Here is a 20,794-nt window from a genome sequence, read left to right on the forward strand (position 1 = left end):
CCTGCCAGGTTTGGTGGTAACAATCGGCGTTCTTGGCTGCTTGGAAACCCGCCGGGCCGCGGACTTATCCATGGCGCCTGTAGTCTGACAAGTCCCCCTCGTGGTAAACCCCGAACCCCGGGTCTATAACAGTATTTTAAGCCTGACTAGCTGAATGTTTTGCCTTTTACTTTATTATCTCATCAACTTGTCTCTATTTTCCGCCTTTTTAATCATAGATGTCCATGACAATGTAACTTGAGTGTTATAGACGGTGTATATACTTAGTGAAATAGTGTTGTTTTGTCATGTTGGTCACTCCCTTGCTGGATTATAAAATTATTTGTTTAAATTATGATTTGCAAAACATATTAAGGATCCAATATATATTTAAGCTAAAACACACATTTAAAAAGAATTTTTGCATTGGAACCGAATTTGCAAGGAAATATTATTTGGGGTGTATTGAAGAATCTCAGTGCGCTCGGATGGTTCTCCCTTTCACTGCAACGGTCGCTACCTTTTATTTCCCTTTTTCACGACTTGCTCCGCATAATAAGGAAACGCACTGAGGAAAAGAAAGTATATAAATTCAGATTTAGTTTTTGTTTTATTTATCGAAATGTATCTTTATCCAGTATTTAAATTTAATAGCCGAAAGAAGAAGAAGAATATCTCAGCCCGTAATATAATGATTTGCGGCAGAAACGGTTTGAGGTGAAGTGCCTTGTATTTGTTAATACCATTTTGAACCTCTTCTTAGCAGTGAAAGCTGTTTGTGCGGTGCGTCCTCAAGGTAAGTTAATAATAATATAATCGTGAAATTTAGCCCGAAACGATACTTAACAGTTTTCGGTGAAATAAATACATTTTATTTTTAATGATAAAATTAGTGGTTGAAGATTACTGATTAGTAGGAAAATACGTAAATGATGAATCGATAGATAATTGAATTCATTTCTGAAGTAATTTTGTTATCACGCTGGGTTATTGAAAGGATCGCTGGACATTGTTATTGTAGATTTAAAATATTTTAATTGTGAATAGATATGGTTCATTACCTGACAGAATCAATGGTAGGAACAGAAAGGCACCGTATACGAATGGATGAGTGGCAGAAAGTACAAGCAAGGAGACGAGGGTGGAGGTAGAGTGGGTTAGTGAGAGGTGAAAAGAATAAGGGTGGAAGTGGGGGCAGAATGGGTTAGCGAGAGGTGAAAAGAATAAGGGTGGAAGTGGGGGCAGAATGGGTTAGCGAGAGGTGAAAAGAATAAGGGTGGAAGTGGGGGCAGATTGGGTTAGCGAGAGGTGAAAAGAATAAGGGTGGAAGTGGGGGCAGAATGGGTTAGCGAGAGGTGAAAAGAATAAGGGTGGAAGTGGGGGCAGATTGGGTTAGCGAGAGGTGAAAAGAATAAGGGTGGAAGTGGGGGCAGAATGGGTTAGCGAGAGGTGAAAAGAATAAGGGTGGAAGTGGGGGCAGATTGGGTTAGCGAGAGGTGAAAAGAATAAGGGTGGAAGTGGGGGCAGATTGGGTTAGCGAGAGGTGAAAAGAATAAGGGTGGAAGTGGGGGCAGAATGGGTTAGCGAGAGGTGAAAAGAATAAGGGTGGAAGTGGGGGCAGATTGGGTTAGCGAGAGGTGAAAAGAATAAGGGTGGAAGTGGGGGCAGAATGGGTTAGCGAGAGGTGAAAAGAATAAGGGTGGAAGTGGGGGCAGATTGGGTTAGCGAGAGGTGAAAAGAATAAGGGTGGAAGTGGGGGCAGAATGGGTTAGCGAGAGGTGAAAAGAATAAGGGTGGAAGTGGGGGCAGATTGGGTTAGCGAGAGGTGAAAAGAATAAGGGTGGAAGTGGGGGCAGATTGGGTTAGCGAGAGGTGAAAAGAATAAGGGTGGAAGTGGGGGCAGAGTGGGTTACTAAGAGACAAAAAGAACAAGGATTGAAGTGGGGGGAGAAAGCAAGAGGTGATGGATGAGCATCAGTTTTGAAAGTCTGGAGGTAAGAGTATGACAATACCAGATACTGGAAGTCGGTCCCATGTACGAGATGATGGAGGGATGTGTGTTTGGCTTTGACTTCGGAAGGGAAGAGCTTGGGACTCAGCTCTTACCAAAAGACGCCAATGCACGAAGATCATTATATACTGTACCTCTTAACTGTCTCCAGGGAAGCACGATGTGAAGTATCTATAGCAGCCCAAAGTGGTGAGCGATAATGCATGATTACTTTGGATGAAGGTCATGTCCACCATGATGAAATGAAGAAACCCATTTTATGATGTTTGTATGTGTTCCCGTTCCAAATGATTCAGACACCTCGTGCAGAACGATGACCTTGAAGCTGAATAAAAGTGGTTCTCGAATGAACGTGCCTGCAAACGAACAGTGCTTGGCTGAGCAGATGAAGCGGAAAGCGGTGAAATGTTCGTTCCATCCTTCCATGGAACGAGATGTTGCAGCTGTACGTGGTTTGGAGATTCCGCCTACCCTCCCTCCCTCCCATAACTCTGTTATATTCGGAGGATTATTTTTTTGGGAGGAATTTGTTTTGGTAATTGTGGAAGCAATAAATGCACAAATATATACTCCTTGGAGTTAACGGGTTAACAGGTCGTTCACATGAATGGATTTTACACATTTGCAACACACAAACGTAGGCATTATAGAGCAATTAAAAATAAAATCCAACTTTTTTCAATTTTTTTTGTTTAAACACTCCCCTGCACTTTGATGAACCTCTGAAAGTTAGACAAAGAACAGTTTGGCTTTCTGGGAAAGATGGGGTGACACAGACAGACAAACTTCTCTGTTATAGTATAGATGAACAATTAAAACAAGAAAACGTCATGCAGAGCACGATATTTGCAAAATCCACCCTCCCTGCCCCCCTCCCCCCCCCCAAAATTTTTTTTATTGCCATTGATCCAGCAAATTGTCCATTTCATCAAGATTAGAATTAACAATCTTGATTAAAGCTTGTGTCAATAGGATGAAAAGTGATGATTTTAGAACTTTGACCTATAGTTGACCTTTGACTTGTTGACCTCAAGAATAGTTGGTTTCCCAATTCAGTGAGGCACAATGCAAATGCTGTTAAATTTTCACGTCATTTGGGTGAAAATTGATGATTTTTCAGATGAAAATTGATGATCAATCAGAATCAGATGAAAAATGGTGATTTTAGAAATTTGACCTCCAGGTGACCTTTGACCTCAAAATCAATAGGCTTCTCAATTGTGTTACGGATTCGTCACTTCCGTTGATGTGGTTTTCATCCACTTGAAACATTTCTGGTTCCATGTATTATTATTATTATTGTTGTTTGAGGGAAATAGCAATTATTATTGTCAAAAGGTAAAAAGGTTAATGTTTTAAATGAAACAGGACCCAGACGGCGACGAAGAGGAAGAGGAGAGAAAGAAGGCGGAGCGAGTGAAAGCCGAGCTGCTCCGAGTTCTGAAGCGAACGTTGTCGAACGGGAGTCACTCGTCGAACGGGAGTCACTTGCGAACTTTTGGGTTTCCCGGGACAGGAATTCCTGCGACAGAGTTGTCATCGCTGTGACCGATCAACCTGCGTGTCAGGTTTTTGGCGGTGGATTCAGAGGAGAATTATCGTCGGGCCGTTACGTCTCAAGAACAGGTCGTCGGCCATTTTGACTAGCGTTCGCGCGTCGAGCAAGGTTTCTTTGCTTTGTCAGCCGTTTTCACCGCTTTCAGACGTATCTGGTGTGTGTGTGTGCACCGTGGCTTTTGAAGATTAATTTGCGGTTCGCCGACTGTGAGCCGTGAAAGTCCATACCCACGGGTGTGATTTCCCAGTCGCCTGGAGGGCGCCTTTGGATTTCCCAGTCGCCTTGAGGGCGCCTTTGTGCAGCTTTGGCTGTGTGTCTGTACTTGCCATGCAGCTTTGGCTGTGTGACTGTACTTGCCATCCGCACGGGATTCTGGTCTCGATTGGACATCGTTCTGGCGATCGCTGGAGCGAATCAACTTTGGCTTGAAGCCGGGAATAAGAGACATTGGGGAATGTTCTTGGTTCACTCACTTGGAGCACAGTGAGTTATATATTACGAAACTGATGGTACCATCATAGGACATATTGATTGTACTTTTGATTACTATTATTGTTGTACTGTTATTCTTGTGTGATCTTAATACAATATTTGTTTGTGAGTAACAATTGGGGTGGCTTCTCCATTGATCTTTGACATACAGAATAACGCATTTTTCTGCCGTGACTCCTCTCGGGGTTCGGAGGTACACTGTGACCAGGGGGTCGGGGAGGAGCACGTAACAATTGTGACGACCTCTACAACTTGGTGAAGTTTCATGACTATCTGTTTAGAATTGTGACCTGTAGGCGAGTGACAAACAAACAAACAAATGAAAAATCACACTTGACAAAAGAGAACAAAGTATAATGGCACTCAGTAGAGCATCCTTTTGTCCTCGCAAATAATCGGTGGTTGAATTCAGTGACCTGATATGCAAATTACCTTCAAATTTTAAGTTAATCGGATGAAAATTGCCAATTATAGAAACGTGGCCTATGTTGACCTTTTGGCCTATGCTGAGCTCAAAAATAGTTGGTGGTTGAAGTCAGTTTGCTGATATGCAAATCCTATTCAAATTTCAAGTCGGTCGGATGAAAATTTAGGATTTTAGAAATTTGGCGAAAGTGGTTGATCTTAGGCCTATGTTGACCTTTTGGCCAATTGTGATCTCAAAAATAGTTGGTGATTGAATACAGTTAGCAGATGTGAAAATCCTATTCAAATTTAAAGTCAATCGGATGAAAATTGAGGATTTTAGAAACCTGGCCTATGTTGACCTTTTGGCCTATGTTGACCTAAAAAAAATAGTTGTGAGTTGAATTCAGTGACCAGATATGCATATAGTCTTCAAATTTTAAGTGATTCGGATGAAAATTGACAATTTTAGAAATTTGGCCTATGTTGACCTGTTGGCCTATGCTGACCTTGTGACCAATGTTGATCTCCAAAATAGTTGGTGGTTGAATTCATTTTGCTGATATGAAAATCTTATTCAAATCTTTCAAATTAAAAATCCTATTCAAACACATACACAAACAAACACACAAACCGGAGTGATCAACATGTCCAAAATTATTTTTGGCCAAGTAACAAACACACCCACAAACAAACACACAAACCAGAGTGATCAACATACTTGTGAAAATTTTTTTTTTTGCCAAGTAGCAAACAGAGAATAACAAACGCAACCGATCAATATAATTGAAAAATCTTCGATTTTGCAAATAAGAATTCAAGTGAGTGTTAAAACAATTAATATAACCTGACCCGGTGTAATGGTTAGAGCTTCTGCTCCGAGTCTGGTAGGTCGGAGGTTCAAACCTCGGCTGAGTCATACCAAAGACTAAAACAGTAAGTGCTGCTTCCTTCCTTGACGTTCAGCATTTAAAAAGATAGAGCATGGACAAACAATCATAGAGGAGGAAATTCCTCTTTAGGAAATGAGTGCTGTGAGAAATGTGGCATTGTTGCGACGTCGCTGGTACCCAGAGTCCCCCAGGAAGTGACGGCACTTCCCCCAAGCTCAGTGGCCGTGTTCGTGTCGTTGAACAGTCCTTTGTCTTGCATTGCTTCAACGGGAAAGGCCTGTTTTAGTACGAGGTGGTTTACATGTGACCTGATTTATGCAGCACAGAACTAAGCTTCGTCTTTGTTACAAAATATTGAAACTTAAATTGCTTTTCAAAAATTTCTCCAGGTTCCGACACTCGCTCGTCCCATCTCAATGGACGCTTCTGTACACCTTCCATATGGAAATATTTAGGATTTGCACAATCCAATCAATACAAGACATACTTGTTAGCCTCATTAATCAAAGCTACTTTGTCTTGTGCTCTTTAACACAATGTCGGGCAATCGTAGCCAGACTGGCCAGTCATTCTGATTTGTTTGCAAATTTCAACATGCTTGATTGCTTTCACTGAGCAGAGGTTTCAACATTCTTCCACTCTTGTTATTTCACTCGACACTATTTTGATTCTCGACGCATGCATTAATTTATTAGATGCATGCATAACGGGTGTTGGTTATTGATACACTAAAGACAAATTCCCTTCTTTATCTTAACATTTCCATGTATTATTCGGGCCTTCATGCACAAAACTTGGTTCCTTCCTGTGGAACCAACTTCCACATCCTCTTCAATCTCGTTCGTCCTTTCGGGTCTTCAAGACAGCTGATCCCTACCATCTCAGATCATCCCCAATCCAAACCATGATCGTTTCTACCCCCATTAATCCTCCCCAAATCCACCTCTTTCAAAGTTTCCAGTTTTTCCTTCCTGAGAGTTTGCTTCTGCGTCCATATTGTTCAGCCCGTGCCATCTCCCCGAGCCCTCATTCCTCCACACACCCATTATTTGTCCAAGTCTTCCTCCATTTTGTCCCTCAACCCTGCTGGTATCCCGCCTGCCACATTCTCTTTATATTGTTCGTTTTGTTATGTTACGTCCTCATCCATTCTGTTCCAGCTCCTCCACGAGCCTTGATTCTTTGTATGCAAAAGAAGAACTGCCAGTATTTTCGAACCACCCTCACATATTTTGGAATTTTGCTTCACATTATTCTTTCAGGTTGCTACAATGTAGCTTGAATAAAACTAACCTCTGGAGGCATCACGGGTGCCCATGACTAGGTCGTTTCTAGTGAACAGGCATGAATCGAGAGGTATTTGTACAAATATGAGCTTTACCCTCGTTTTAATTTGTTTTTACAGCTGGATGTGGCCAAGCTGAGAGCCGTTCTGCATAGCGACATGGATGAGCGTCCCACTTGTCCATGCGAATGGGTGAAGAACCTCGCTTTGGAGATCAACTCGAGGCTACAAGCGGTCAAACCAGAGAATGCTTTCTGCACACACCCTGTCGGTGCGATCATTACTTTATCAACTCCTTATTGGGAGTTTTGGAAAATTATCCACCCCTGGTGTTTCAACGATGTGAATGCTTTGTATTGATGCTGTGGATTTGAATTGTGCATGGATTTCATTGTTCCTCCAGTGAAATATTTTTCAATTCAACAGCAGAATCTTTTTTTTTTTTTTTCTTTTTTTTTTTGTACTTCTGCCTTTGCTTGACCTGTCATAAAATAAAACTTTTATCAATGTTCTAACCTACCTGCCTTTCATTAAGAGCCACTTCCATATTCTGTAAGCAAAAATTCAAGGATGTTTGATGTCTCCTCCAATCCCTCTTCCTCCTGTCCCATGTTCCAAACATTCTCTTTTCTTCCTCTCACAACTTCTCACATTTTCTCCTCCCATACCCAATTTCCCCATGGATTCTTTATCTTGCTCTGTCCTCCTTTCTCCCATTTCCTTCCTCCTTTCAATCTCGTCTCCTGACCCTTCTACCTTGCATTCATAATATATAGATGGCACTTTATATCAACATGTTCACAAGCACCGACACAAAGGATGGAGGCGTTTCGACTGACGAATCTCGGGTCCCCTTCTCTGCCATTTCGCAACTAGAGCTGCACTGATCACGGGATTCTGAGATGCCCTTCTGAGGTCATTTGTTCGCGCAACCTGAAACGCTCCTTGTTTGTCTGCAAAATTCCCAAAAGCCCCTTACCCATTCTTTATTTTATTGTGGGTCAATCAACTGCAGCACCCCCATCCTGCATTTTCACATCTTTCTTCACTTTTCATCTGGGAGGTGTAGGGGTAGGGGGTCATCTTGGTTTTTGGGCTCGACCCTTCCCTTGTAGTGTTAATTTTTTTTTAACTGAAAGTTTATGGTGAGTATGATCCTGCTTGTGAGTACTCCAATCATCTTGGTGCCAGAATCCCATCCGGTGTTTGTCCCAGTATATTACTGTGAGCCGTTTTGTTACTGTAAAGTGACCTGCAGTATGTGGGACTAATTGCATTTGTATCTTGGCATTATAATAGACCAGGGGGATATTTCTCGTACCATAATCCATTACAATGTTTGAAGTCTTGTGTTCATGTTTAGAAGCAAAATGCAATGGGGATCACTGAATGTCATTGTTTTGTATTTGTAGCAATCCGCATTCTATAACAATAACTGTTTTTCTCTTTCCCAAGGTTATCCTTTAAGGGCTGCCAGTAAAGACTTGAAGACAGTCATGAAAGCATCTTTCAGCCATCTCTCTCTTGTGCACCTGGAATACATTTTTGACCATTGCTTAGATAAAATAGCTGCATCTACCGGCAAGATAGCAGGTGGGAGTTTTTGGATATTTTTTTTTTGGAGTTTTAGAAAAAGAAATGGTCAATTTTTAGTTAGAAAAATACACTTCCTGAATGCTACCTGCACCATGCCTAATACACCCTCTACCATACTCTTGGTGGAACTGGGGTGGCAGCCATTGACGCAACTATTTGCCTTTTGCGGAGTATGTACAGGCAGCCCTACATCCCTGTAGAAGGGGGTACGTTGTGATGTTGAAAGTTTTGAATTGAATGATCTGTTTGATGCTGGCCTTTGTCTTGGTTACTTTTTCTAATGGAATGCAGTCCAGATATGAGGGCTGTTTTCTATATCTATGGATGGGGGTGGAAAAAATGAGTTTTTAAGAAAAGTTTGCAGAGGAGAAGGAATGGGAGGAAATCGCATTTTTGCGACATCGTGGTAGTTCTAGTGGTAGGGCTCTTGGTAGGTTATATATTTTACACATGCAAGGCCAGGTATTAGGTGGACCAGAAAGTAATGTCGTTTTCAAAGAGGGATACACAGCGTAAGAAAAACATTACTTTCCGGTACACTTAATAAAATAAATTATTAGTTTCTCATCCCCACCTGCTTCCTTTTTAACAGCTGCCTCCTTGTTCTATTTTTTATTTTTAGCTTACCTGGAACAGTTCATGAAGGAAATTCAGGGGAGCTTATACGATGGCGCGTCGTCCGTACATCCGTCCATCCGTCCATAGACACTTGAAACTTCTTCTCCGAAACCGCTGAAGGGATTGTCACCAAACTTGGCAAAATGATATTTGTTGCATTGTGACTAAAGTTTGTTCACGGCATAAAAAAAAACAAAAAAAACTGGGAGTCTAAGGGGATCTACGGGGGGTGGGTAAAAGTGTGTCCAGGTTTGACCCCCCCCCCCCCAAAATAGGTATTTGCTGTCTTCTCTGAAACTACACACACAATTTCGATGAAACCTGACCACACCCTTCACCATCCGTGCTGTACCAAAGTTTGTTCACGGCATCAAAAAAAATCCCTTTGGGCGTCTATTATAAATTTCAAAATGTTGATATTTATTATTTGGTTCCCAGATAAATAAATAAAAACTCATTCATTCATCCCCCCACACTTCCAAAGGACATCGGTGAGTTGTTTTGTCCTCTCCTTTGTCAAAATTACTAACATTTTGCACATTTAAAAAATCCTTTTATTTTATTCGTTCGAGTCTGGAACCCAGACCAATAATTATTTTGTGGTCCCTATAGGACTAGCGCTCACACAAATGAAATCGTTCTCGTCTAAGTACGTTTGCTTATGCCGCATCGCACGCTCAACAAATGCGATTTTCGAGATGTACGTACTACGTAATGTGTACAGTTAAGTTAGCTAGCTAGCTCCCGTGATGGCACGCACATTAACATTGATCTCATGAATAAACTTTATTGGTAGCTGAAATTGAGGTACTGATGAAGTACAGTAGACCTAGGTCTTAAAATGGTCTTAATTTGTGTATGCATCTGGAAGGCTGGTAGAAAGTTTTTGAAGCCATGGTATGCTCGTACGGTGTTCGACGGAACCCAGAATCTGGGGGATATTTTAAACGAATTTGCAAATGGAAAATTCGACCAGGGATCTCCCATCGACGACAACTACCAGACAGCTCAGGTCAGTAGTGCAAGTCTGCATTCATCTCATACCGGTTAAGTACTGTTGAGGATCTCCCGAAGCCCGTTCCCGTTACAAAGGGGGGGACTAAACCCCTTTTTTCCCCCCTGGGTCTTCGGGTCCGCGAGGCCGAATCGCCACTTCCGGGCAAACGTGAAAAAGAGTATCGGGACAAATTCGCACGTACCTTTAACCCACGCTGCCACGAAAGTGGGGATCGAGCCTCGCACAAGCGACGCTTGATCGAGTACACCTGAGCGGTATGCGTATCACGTGACTCGTGCTGTTACTTTTATTGGAACCCGATTCGAGCGGTTTTATTCGTACCATGCGAAGCCAATGGATGGAAGGGACAGGACGGTCAAATCGGAGGAAGAACACAATTTATTTACAATGTACAAGGATTCAGAATGAAGGAGGAAAGGGGACACAGAGCAGAGCTTAAGCAATGTTACTTAATCCCAGACACGGGCGCACTCACGCACACGGGGAGAAGAAGAGAAGAATGTTCGCGTGCCAAGCGCGCTTCGCCGTCGGTCGCTCCGGGGCAGCTCGCTGGGCGTAGCCCTCGGATGTTCACGGCACGTATCAGGCGAAGGCAGGCAGGAGGAAATCGCGCGTCTGTGGCCCGGCGTGGGTCGTCCTCTCGAGCGCGCGATTAATACAGCGCAGAGTGCAGGGCACGGGGAAAGTTCATGTACAATAGGCAATTCAATTCGCTCGTTCGGCAGCTCCACTCGCGTTCTCAAGCTCAATCCAACTCACTCTCACGGGGAACTGTAAATCGTCTCAAAGGGAACTGTAACTTGCACACGACTCTGACCGAGAACTTCTCTTACTCAACTCAAATTCCAACTCAACTCCTTCTCAACCCATCTCAGGTGGGGGAGCTCGGAGCAGAGTTATATGGCCCCGCCCCGGCCCGACTCGAATGTTCCAAACCCCACCTCTGGTCATCGTGGTTAGCCACTCCCCTCGAGCCCTGATGGGCGGCTTGTGCTTACCGACCACTCCTCCTGCCACGCCTCCCTTCGGCCTCGGTAGACTTGTTCAGGCCTGCCGCGTGGCATTTCAGCGCCAAAATAACACCTAAGCTCACTGGCCTACTCAACGCAAAACTAAACACAGGAAAGGACTACGCTTACATTTACTAAGAAATAACTGAACTATCGCAAGGCTTCATGTTGTGGTGCGTCTACCTACGAGGGGGAATTGACCTTTATTCCAAAACCACAACAGTACGTATAACTGCCACCGCTGCAGTAAATCTTGATGTATCGGGGAGGGTATATGACCAATGCAATTTTTTATGGTATATGGAATGTGTGTTGGTAGTACTCGTCTTTGGTCCAGTAGACTTCACCATGTGGTGGCCATCTTGGGAAAAACAAGACCGAAAGTCTAACAGCAGCGTAGCCGGGCTTGTAAAATATAAGAAACCACAAACACACATGATTAGCTTTTTAAACAGTCGCTAATGCTGTTTAAAACATTAAACAAAGAAATTTGGAGGAATCCAGACATTGGAGAGGTAAGCTTTACTTACAGAACTGAGGGAAGATCTACTGTAATCTAGATTATACCCCACAAGGGTTGGGTATGTACTGTTTTGTTGGAAGAGACATAACGCCGATGCTTTTGATATTTGGTGGTCATTTTAACAATCGGTTTGTTTGTGTTTTACACTGAATGAAAAACGTAAAGGTAGAGCATGGCGATTGTGATATATAACAGGTTCGACGATATATTCGGCATGAACGGCATATAAATCAAAATGGCGGTGTGTGGATTCAGCCGCCATACCGCCGTAATGACGTCACCCTGTCATGTGACCAGATCCTCAGCTCTGATTGGTATACGTTTGAGGGGACATACATACATACATACATACATACAGACAAACACTGCTCTAGATGGCTTTGCCCAATGGGCTTCGCCATGAAAAATGAAATGGTAAGGTGCCCCCTCCTGGTTTTTTTTTATTTTTTATTTTTATTTTTTTGAAAAGCCCAGAAGAGAAAGCAAGAATTTATTTTACTTGGCCTAATGCATCATTGTCATGTGAAAAATGACTGTGAAATGTACCGTTACAGATCTGGAAAAACGGGAATCGATTATAATTGTTATTTCCTCGTGCATGTTAACATAAGCATGATGTAATTAATGAAATGGTGTCGAGTAGTTTATAGGAAGCTAATGTCTTCCCTCCCGCTCAAATGTCTGTTTCTAAGGCCGATCTACGACATCCTTCATGTATTTTTAATGATCTACGACATCCTTCATGTACATCTGTCTTCATGTATTTTTCCACTCAACACCCCTTGAATAAATCGCCCCCCACCCCTCCCAGACTTGCCAGGGATGTGTAAAAGCTTGTGACATGCTTGGAACGAAAGTGATTTATCACGATTTATCACGTGATTCAGCTTGGTGATTTATCCGTCACACCCAAGGACCATAGATGTTGCACGATGGAAGAATACCTGAATACCTGAAAAAAGAAATTATCCAAAACACCTTTAAAATGAGGTTTAAAAAAAAGTGCTTCAAGAGACCAACAATTCCACATTTGTATTCACATCTAATTGAGCGGTCATGTTGTGAATTACACCCAAAATGATGTATGTGGTCCTTTTAGGTGTACCATCCGAAGGATGGGAATCTTGATGCTTCCTGCAAGGCAATGCACAAGTCATTTTTATTGTCTAATCTGACTCTGGGATTGTAGTGTGAAATGGACAACGGTATGAAGTGTAGTTTTGTACTGACAATTCCAGAATTAAAAAGTTGGAAGTAATGAGATTGTGTAAATTGTGGCAATAAGATGTTTTTCTTTGAAAGAACACATTTTTGATAACATTCGTATCTGAATTGATGACTGGTTTCTTATGGCTATCACTGCTGCTTCCTCTACTGATGTTGTTTATCCTCATCTGTTTTGTACTTGTCCAATGGAATGCAGGATACCAGTTGTACATACAGTTGTTGGCTACGGAATATCCAGCGTTAATAACCAACAATCTTAACAAGGTAATGATATCACGATAAGCTCACTTCCCTCTTCTCTTCCTTTAATGTTTGTGTCATTTCTCCCACTCCCACACTCCCCCTTTTAAAATGTCACATGACGTGAAACGGATGGTACAAATACAGCATTGTCGGTGTAATACGTCTAGACTGCTGATGTCCATGAAAGCATCTGCCATTTGTACATCTTTGCTTTGCCATTGCTTTCTCCTGTTTCCTGTACCAGTTCCTTGTGTATTCTCCTGAAGTGAATAATATATACATGTAATAAATATAATATGTATATATTTATTATATTTATTATTATTATTATTATTATTATTATTATTATGATTATTATTTTATTTTAAACAATGATATTTTATTCTGCAGTTTCTTTGTAACCTGAAACATCATCACGATCGACCTGAGCACTGCCTGTGTTTCTTGTGGGCTGCTGGACAGGTTGGGATTAAAAGCTTTTCTGCAGGATTGAAAGGTCAGTAGTGGTTTTTATTTATTTATTTAAATACTTGATGCTATTTTATTGGCTAGCCCCCGCTCTAGCAGGGAAAATGGCCTTAAAATACCTGTTGTTGATGCTATTTTATTACCTCCGCCACCGAAGGTGGATGGAGGTTGTGTTTTCTCCCCTGTCTGTCTGTCTGTGAACAAGATATCTCAAAGTTGTGGAAGGATTCGGCCGAAATTTGGCAGAGAGGTGGTGTATATGACAAGGACGAAATGATTAGATTTTGGTGAAGACCTGGATCCGGATCCGGCTAGTAGAAATTTTTAAGTGTTTCTTCACCATTGGGTGATAGATAGGGCTAAACCCAATAAATAGCAGGATATCTCAAAAATTATGGATGGATTTGGACGAATCCTGGTGGAGAGGTTGTGTGTGTGACAAGGACTAATCGATTTGATTTTTGGTGAAGATCTGTGTATTGATTCGGATATGAGAATTATTTAATTTTCAAGTGATTCTTCACCATTGAGTGATCAGGCTAAAACCAACATGTAGCACGATATCTCAAAAAGTTTTGGATGACATGACTAAACTAGGTGATTGCGTTGGTTCGGTGACGAGAACAAGCCGATTCGATTTTGGTTCAGGTCCGAATCCAGATCCGGCCTATCGGTGGGATACAAAACAAACTGTTCAGCCCGGCGGAGGTATGCGCACTACCGAGTCCCGTTCTAGTTTATTTAAGAACTTGATGCTGTTTCATTCTTTACATTTCCCAAGAACCAGTGGTTTGTAAACTTGTAACTTTAATAGGAAGTATTGACCTTTTTTCTATTTAATATGTTATATTTAATTGATATATTGTCATGTCTGAAGATCCCATTAAAACAGAATTCTCAGCAAGTTAGACTCGCCAGATGGACCAAAACAATATTTTAGTTTTGCACTGTGTTTAAAAAAAAAAAAAATTAATTCCAACTTTACTGTTCTCCAAGGAGCTTCAATTGGGCCGAAATAATTACGGCCGACGTACACGGAAACATAAGTTGAAATTACTTCTGTACACGGAAATTACTGAAGAGTAGAAAAGCGGGACGGCCGACGGGAGTTGTGGGAGATATGTTGAAGGCAGCAGGAAGTTGGGGTGTGAAGAGAATGACAGAGATCTGTAATCTGGTGGTGAAAGAAGGCCGCATTCCAGTGGATTGGGAACTGAATACCCTCGTCCCTCTATACAAGGGGAAAGGTGACCCTCTGGACTGTGGCTCCTATCGAGCGATAAAGTTATTGGAGCATGGAATGAAGGTATTGGAAAGGGTGTTGGAGAGGAGGATAAGGAAGAAGGTGAAGATCGACGAAATGCAGTTTGGATTTATGCCAGGAAGAGGAACGACAGACGCGCTTTTTATTGTGAGGCAGTTGCAGGAGAAGTACATGGAGAAGAGGAAGAAGTTGTTTCTTGGGTTTGTTGATCTGGAGAAAGCATTTGATAGGGTTCCACGCGAAGTAGTGACATGGGCATTGAGGAAGTTAGGAGTGGAGGAATGGTTGATCAGAGTAGTGATGGCAATGTACGAAGGACGGGAACAGTGGTGAGTTTGAGGTGAAGGTGGGAGTGCATCAGGGGTCGGTACCAAGTTCACTACTATTTGTAGCTGTGATGGAGGTGCTGGCTCGGAACGTAAAGGAGTGTTTACCGTGGGAGGTGTTGTATGCAGATGATCTGGTGTTGATTGCAGAAAGTATGGATGGACTGAAGGAGAAGACGAACAAGTGGAAGGAATGTATGGGAACAAAGGGTCTGAAGGTGAATATTGGAAAGACGAAGGTGATTGCAAGTGGTAAAGCATGTGGTGAGGTGGAAAGAAGTGGCAGTGTGCTGTGTGCAGGAAAGGTGTCGGAGTGAACTCCATTCAATGTACAATGTGCGCTGAGTGGGTTTCAAAAAATGTAGTGGTTTGAGAGGGTCGTTAACCAGTGTGGCAGCTACATTCAAGTGTAAGGTGTGCACAGAGGGAGCTGCAGATGGAGGAAATGTTGAGTTGGATCTTGGAGACGGCGTGAAGCTGGAAGGTCTGAAAACATTTTGCTACCTTGGAGACATGCTGAATGGAGAAGGTGGATCAGACTCGGCAACGGTTGCTGGAGTGAGATGTGCATGGAAGAAGTTTTGGGAACTGAGTGGCGTGCTGACGAGTAGGGGAGTGTCGTTGAAGCTGAAGGGAAAGATGTATGCTGCATGTGTGAGAAGTGTTATGATTTATGGGAGCGAGACATGGGTAATGAACGTGGAGCAGCAACGAAGGCTGGAAAGGGTGGAAATGTGAATGGTTCGGTGGATGTGTGGAGTATCGTTGAGAGAGAGGAAGACAAATGATGAATTGCAAAAGATGATGGGAATCGAGCCTGTGATGGATGCTGTGAAGAGAAACAGGTTGAGATGGTTTGGTCATCTGTTGAGGAAAGATGAAAGTGACTGGTTGAGAAGAGTGATGCAAATGAATGAAGAAGGAAGTAGAGGACGGGGAAGACCGAGAAAGATTTGGCTGAAGATGGTGGAAGAAGAAATGCGGGCAAGGGGGTTAACAAGGGGAGATGCAGAAAATAGGGCAAAATGGAGAAGATTGTCATGGGGGCAGCAAGGCTAACCCCCGCTCCAGCAGGGAAAATGGCCTTAAAATGCCTGTTGTTGTTGTTGTTGTTGTTGTTGTTGTTGTTGTTGTACACGGAAATAGATGGGCAATTTTGTTTATTAATTTTTTTGTACTAAATACAACATCGAGGCTCATGTAAGAGCTAACATTAATCACAAAAAAACATAAACATACACGTAAAACATAATAAAGGGAGCGGGAGACAAGATGGGAAGAAAGAGAGATGCATACAAGTACAACAGTAGGGAACAGGGACATCGGGAGATCTGTGGGAGGGAGCGGGCTTGGGGGGAGGGGGCAGGTGAAGGGAAGGGTGGGAGAGGTAAAAACAAATGGACACTGCTCGGACTTCAAGGAAAGAAGTCGATATTTCAAAAAAGTGGATCTGGGGTGAATTGACGAGTAGAAAGGATCAAGGTTTTGGATGGGGGGAAGCTAAGAGATGGTGGTGAACAGCTGTTTTAAAGACCTGGAGGGAGGAGTGGGATTGAAGGGAGTGAGGGAGTTTGTTCCAGAAGCGGGAGAAAAGAGGAATGAAAGAGTGAAGGTGAGCAGAGCGTCTTTATTTTGGCAGTTTCACCAGAAGAGGGTTGCTTGCAGATCTTGTGTGACCTGTCGGAATATTTGGGGGACAGAGCACAGACAGAGCTGGGGGAGCCCCTTCTTCTTCATCAGGTCTCTCCTGATTTCCCCCGTCCCTTTCCTCAAGCGTCCCTTGCCTCAAGCGAGGTCTCTCTCGTTCTCCTCCTCCTCCTCCTCTTCCTCCCCCTCCTCCTGGGCCGTCCTGCGAAGGGGGTCGCACTTTAAAAAAAATAAAAAATTCCAGGATGGCACTTCCATCTTCCCAGCATGTTAAGCCACCATAGCTGACACATACTAGCTAGACAGATTGTGATGGCTAGGCAGATGAAATGTTATTGAAGTCTCTCATGACACGTCCTTGCCTGCAAGCCCCACTTACCACATGCGGTGTTCACGCCCACATATTAAGATCTAACCTAACTATAAATTACATATGCTGCCTCTTCAACATCACTTGTAACAAACGCCTTAACCTGACAGATCCCTGTCAATCTAAATGCTACTCGAGAAACATGGACCATACTACATTTACCACGGTCTAGCTATGGATTCCTCCCTTCCCCCTTCCTCGTAACAATATGTTTATACAATGACTCCATTCATGTAGCTAGAACGGCATTCGGTAGTGCATTCTTCCACCATACTGAACTGTTTACATTTTGGATCCCACTGATGGGCCAGATCTGCTATGAATTTTGGGGTAGGGAAATATATAGATTTAGGTAGATCTGAATAGGTATCGTGCTTCGTCTGTCGAGTTAGAACGATCTTGATGTATAAGTCCTCTTAGCCCGGTTTGTCGGATCAAGTGTGTACCTGTGATCATACGAGGATGATCCGGTGATAGGTCGAATCGGGACTAAGATAATTCCCCTGTATGTGAAACCTCGGTGATCATACCTGTGTCCCTTATGGCAACACACCACATACATTAGCTAGATCCATTGGTGCACCACATTAATTAATTCCCCCGCCGCCACAAGACTTGCAGGAAGAACAGGCAGGAAGCCAGTTCGGGGCACCGCCGATGCAGCTGCAGCCAGTTGCATCACCACAAAGAAACACACATAGACCAGGCCGCCTGAGAGCCACGTCCAGGGAGAACTCGTGATTGGCCAGGGGAGGGGCAAGCAAAGAGCAGGCCACCGATTGGCAGAGCAGGGAAGGACATGTGATTGGTTGGGGAAGGGACAAAAAGCTTCCCCGTGATTGGGGGTAAGGAAGGTAAAGGAGCGACACACTGATTGGCCACCGACCAATGACACCACTGCCAATCGGTGCGGAAGGTGCGAAGGAACTACCAACAAGCTACGCACTGGTTGGAGGAGAAGCGCCGGTGACGTAAGAAGGCGCGAAAGCTGACGAGTGAACGAGGCACTGGTTGGTAGAGGGAGAGCGCTGAATATCACACAGCGAGTGACAAAACGACTTGCTTGCCGGCATTTTCCCTCCTCTCGCTTTGGCTTCTGCCCTTCCCAGACTTTCCTTCTGCCCTTGCTTTTTGCTCCGTTTGGACTTTTCTTCCTTTGCCATTTGCGAATTTGCCTGCTTGACGACGGACGTTGGAGCGCCATCGATTCCCCTCCCTGGCGTCCACGTACGAGCGAGGCTTGCTGCTGGAGCAGGCGAGACCGGGGCGAGCGGGTGGCTTGGGGCCTAGCAGCTCGCGAACGGGGGCGCATCGAGGCCTTTCTTCGCGCCAACCGGAGCCGCGTTGGACGACCGACGCTGCACATCCAGACAGATAAGCACAGACGCGCAAACAACAGTTCCTTTGATTCGTTCTCCCATTGTGTGTATTCGAAGTGTGTGTGTAAGAGCACTCAATAGGGGGTTTAGTTTTTATTGTCACGTTCCATTGTTCTCGGGTTCCGTAATAAATATTTATTTCTTGTACATTTTACCTCAGTCTCAGGTTGTTATTAATTTGCAGGTGAAGACATCGTCGGACCGACAGGTAAGCACGGCATCCTTCCCCAATCCCCTGGCTCGTGTGTTGATCCGCCATCAATTGGAAATGCCTCCAAGTAAGCTTGAATCCATCCGTGGACGCTCTGTCTTCATAGAGCCAGCCACTCGGCAATATATTTATACAATGACTCCATTCATGTAGCTAGAACGGCAATTGGTAGTGCATTCTTCTGCCATACTGAACTGTTTACATTTTGGATCCCACTGATAGGCCAGATCTGCATCTGGGCCTGAACCAAAATCAAATCCTCTTTCTTGGCTCTTGGCACCTACCCAACTTGTCCACCAACTTTTGTCATAATCCATCCACAACTCTTTGAAATATTGTGCTATATATCGTTTTGGCCCCATCTCTCAATGGCGAGGAATCACTTTAGAAATAAATAAAAAATTATGTTATCTGTATCCTGATTTGGATCTTCACCAAAATTGAATCGATTCATCCTTGAATCAAAATTGAATCACACACCCAACCTATCCACCAAATTTTGTCCGAATCTGTCCATAACCGTTTGAGATATCCTGCTCACAGACGAATAGACAGGGGTGAAAATAGACAGGGGTAATAAAGTTGCATGTCATGATTTGATAACATTTTGGGTCGTTGTCTTTTGTTGACACACTTGGAATGTTGCACTTGTTTTGTCTTTTGGGCTCTCTGTATATTATTTTAGTTCGGGGGAAGTGAAGGGTGTTGAAATGAAGGAAAAACACAATTGGTGAGGAAGGAGAGAGATCAAAATGAGGGTCGAGAGCTGTAATAGTCAAAATTGTTGGTGGGGGAGTGGGGCGTTGAAATATAATTGATTTGAGAGAGGGAACCCTAAAGAGGCAAATTAAATAAAGCATGCAAAATGGAAGTAAGGGGGAAAGGGCTAGAAAGGTGAATACATTAGTAATTTGGTGAAGGTAGATAGATATCAATTGTTGTGGGAGAGAGGGCAGGGAGGTGAAGGTGTGTGCAAGTTGAGGGTTTTTTAAATTTGAAACTCGTGAAGAAATTCGGGAAGAAAAAAAAAATTCACGTTTGTTTTCTGGTGTATCTGGTAGTGATTCATGTTTCTTATCCCAGTGTGGTTTGTCTTGATGCTTCCTGCACTGGGTGTGAAACGCCTCTCTGCATACACGGTCCGTTATCTGGAACAACTTCTCAGGTGTGTCTCGTGGTGTTTGTTGGATCTTTTCATCATTCAAATAGTGTGTGGCAAGGCAAGTTGTAGGCTGATCGCTGATTGCGCCATCATGGTTTCTGCGCAGGATGCACCGAGACCACAAGCAAGGCTTCGGAATCATTGGTCCCAAGGAACTGTTTCCAGTGCTGGACTATGCTTACATGCCAAACAATTCGTTGCCTGTCCGGTACGAGCCCAGCATAAAAGCCTCGTTTTTGTCACCTTGCTGATGAAGCCACAAGGAAAAACTCCTGCCGTTAATGCCTAATGTCCAACATAGTGATTCCTATTCATTGGTTTGCTCTATAGTGTAGGCTGCTATGTCTTAAAAATGGCTGTCATGTTTTTTTTTTGTTAAAAGCAAAATTCCACTTGATTCCTCGTCTTTGGGGTGTCACATGTTCGAAAAAATAGGTTGTTAATTTTTTTAAACGGATTAAGGGTGTCAAATCCAAGATGTCCGCCAAAATATATAAATTCCATTAAAACTGGTATTCTGAACACAGTATGAGGTCCAAATTAATGATAATACCCATAATTTCAATACCAAGGAGTTCAAAAACAATTAATTTCAATATGGCAGTCAAATTCAAATTCAATTTCAATATGGCAGAAGGAAGCGGCATTGACCAGGCTTGGGTCGAAGCTGGACTATATTCTCCAACAACCGTAACGCAAATCCTAAATGGAAAACATCTCTACAGGTCCCTAGAAGCACATACTGTAACATTGCTTGCTCTATACCATCTCTACTTTGACAGGTTCCTAACAAAAGCACCAGAAGAGAAAGTGTTCCTAAGTGAAGCGTCCATTGATTTGGAAAAAGCATATCAGAAAGATATCAGCATGAACACAGGCAACCGTCAAAACCTCAGAGATGCCGTCAGAGAAACCATGACCATGTTCGAATCTAGAGATATCCTCACAAAGTTGGGACAGTTTGAAAGCAATCCAGCACCAATTCAACACTACATCCGTAACTACTTGAGGCAGTTTGAAACTATCCTTCAGTATATTAGAGCTACCAGACAACGGGACCTGCTGCTGCATATGGAAAGCACTGAAGCTCTTATCAAGTACTTCTTTGC

General features: G+C 43.2%; 1 protein-coding gene across 1 annotated transcript in view; it reads left to right on the forward strand.

Moving 5' to 3' along the window:
- The first annotated feature begins 622 nt into the window (after positions 1-622).
- Positions 623-20,794, forward strand: part of TMEM214 (transmembrane protein 214) — a 46,743-nt gene continuing 26,571 nt past the window's right edge. Inside the window, exons 1-8 of the mRNA XM_068104264.2 lie at positions 623-775; positions 2,287-2,435; positions 6,744-6,894; positions 8,079-8,216; positions 12,812-12,879; positions 13,249-13,354; positions 19,607-19,688; positions 19,792-19,893. Coding sequence (XP_067960365.2) covers positions 2,304-2,435; positions 6,744-6,894; positions 8,079-8,216; positions 12,812-12,879; positions 13,249-13,354; positions 19,607-19,688; positions 19,792-19,893 — 779 coding nt within the window. The 5' untranslated portion in view covers positions 623-775; positions 2,287-2,303. The remainder of the gene's footprint in view (positions 776-2,286; positions 2,436-6,743; positions 6,895-8,078; positions 8,217-12,811; positions 12,880-13,248; positions 13,355-19,606; positions 19,689-19,791; positions 19,894-20,794) is intronic.

This window comes from Myxine glutinosa, chromosome 8 (assembly GCF_964187855.1).
Source record: "Myxine glutinosa chromosome 8, kmMyxGlut1.1, whole genome shotgun sequence".
NCBI lineage: Eukaryota > Metazoa > Chordata > Myxini > Myxiniformes > Myxinidae > Myxine > Myxine glutinosa.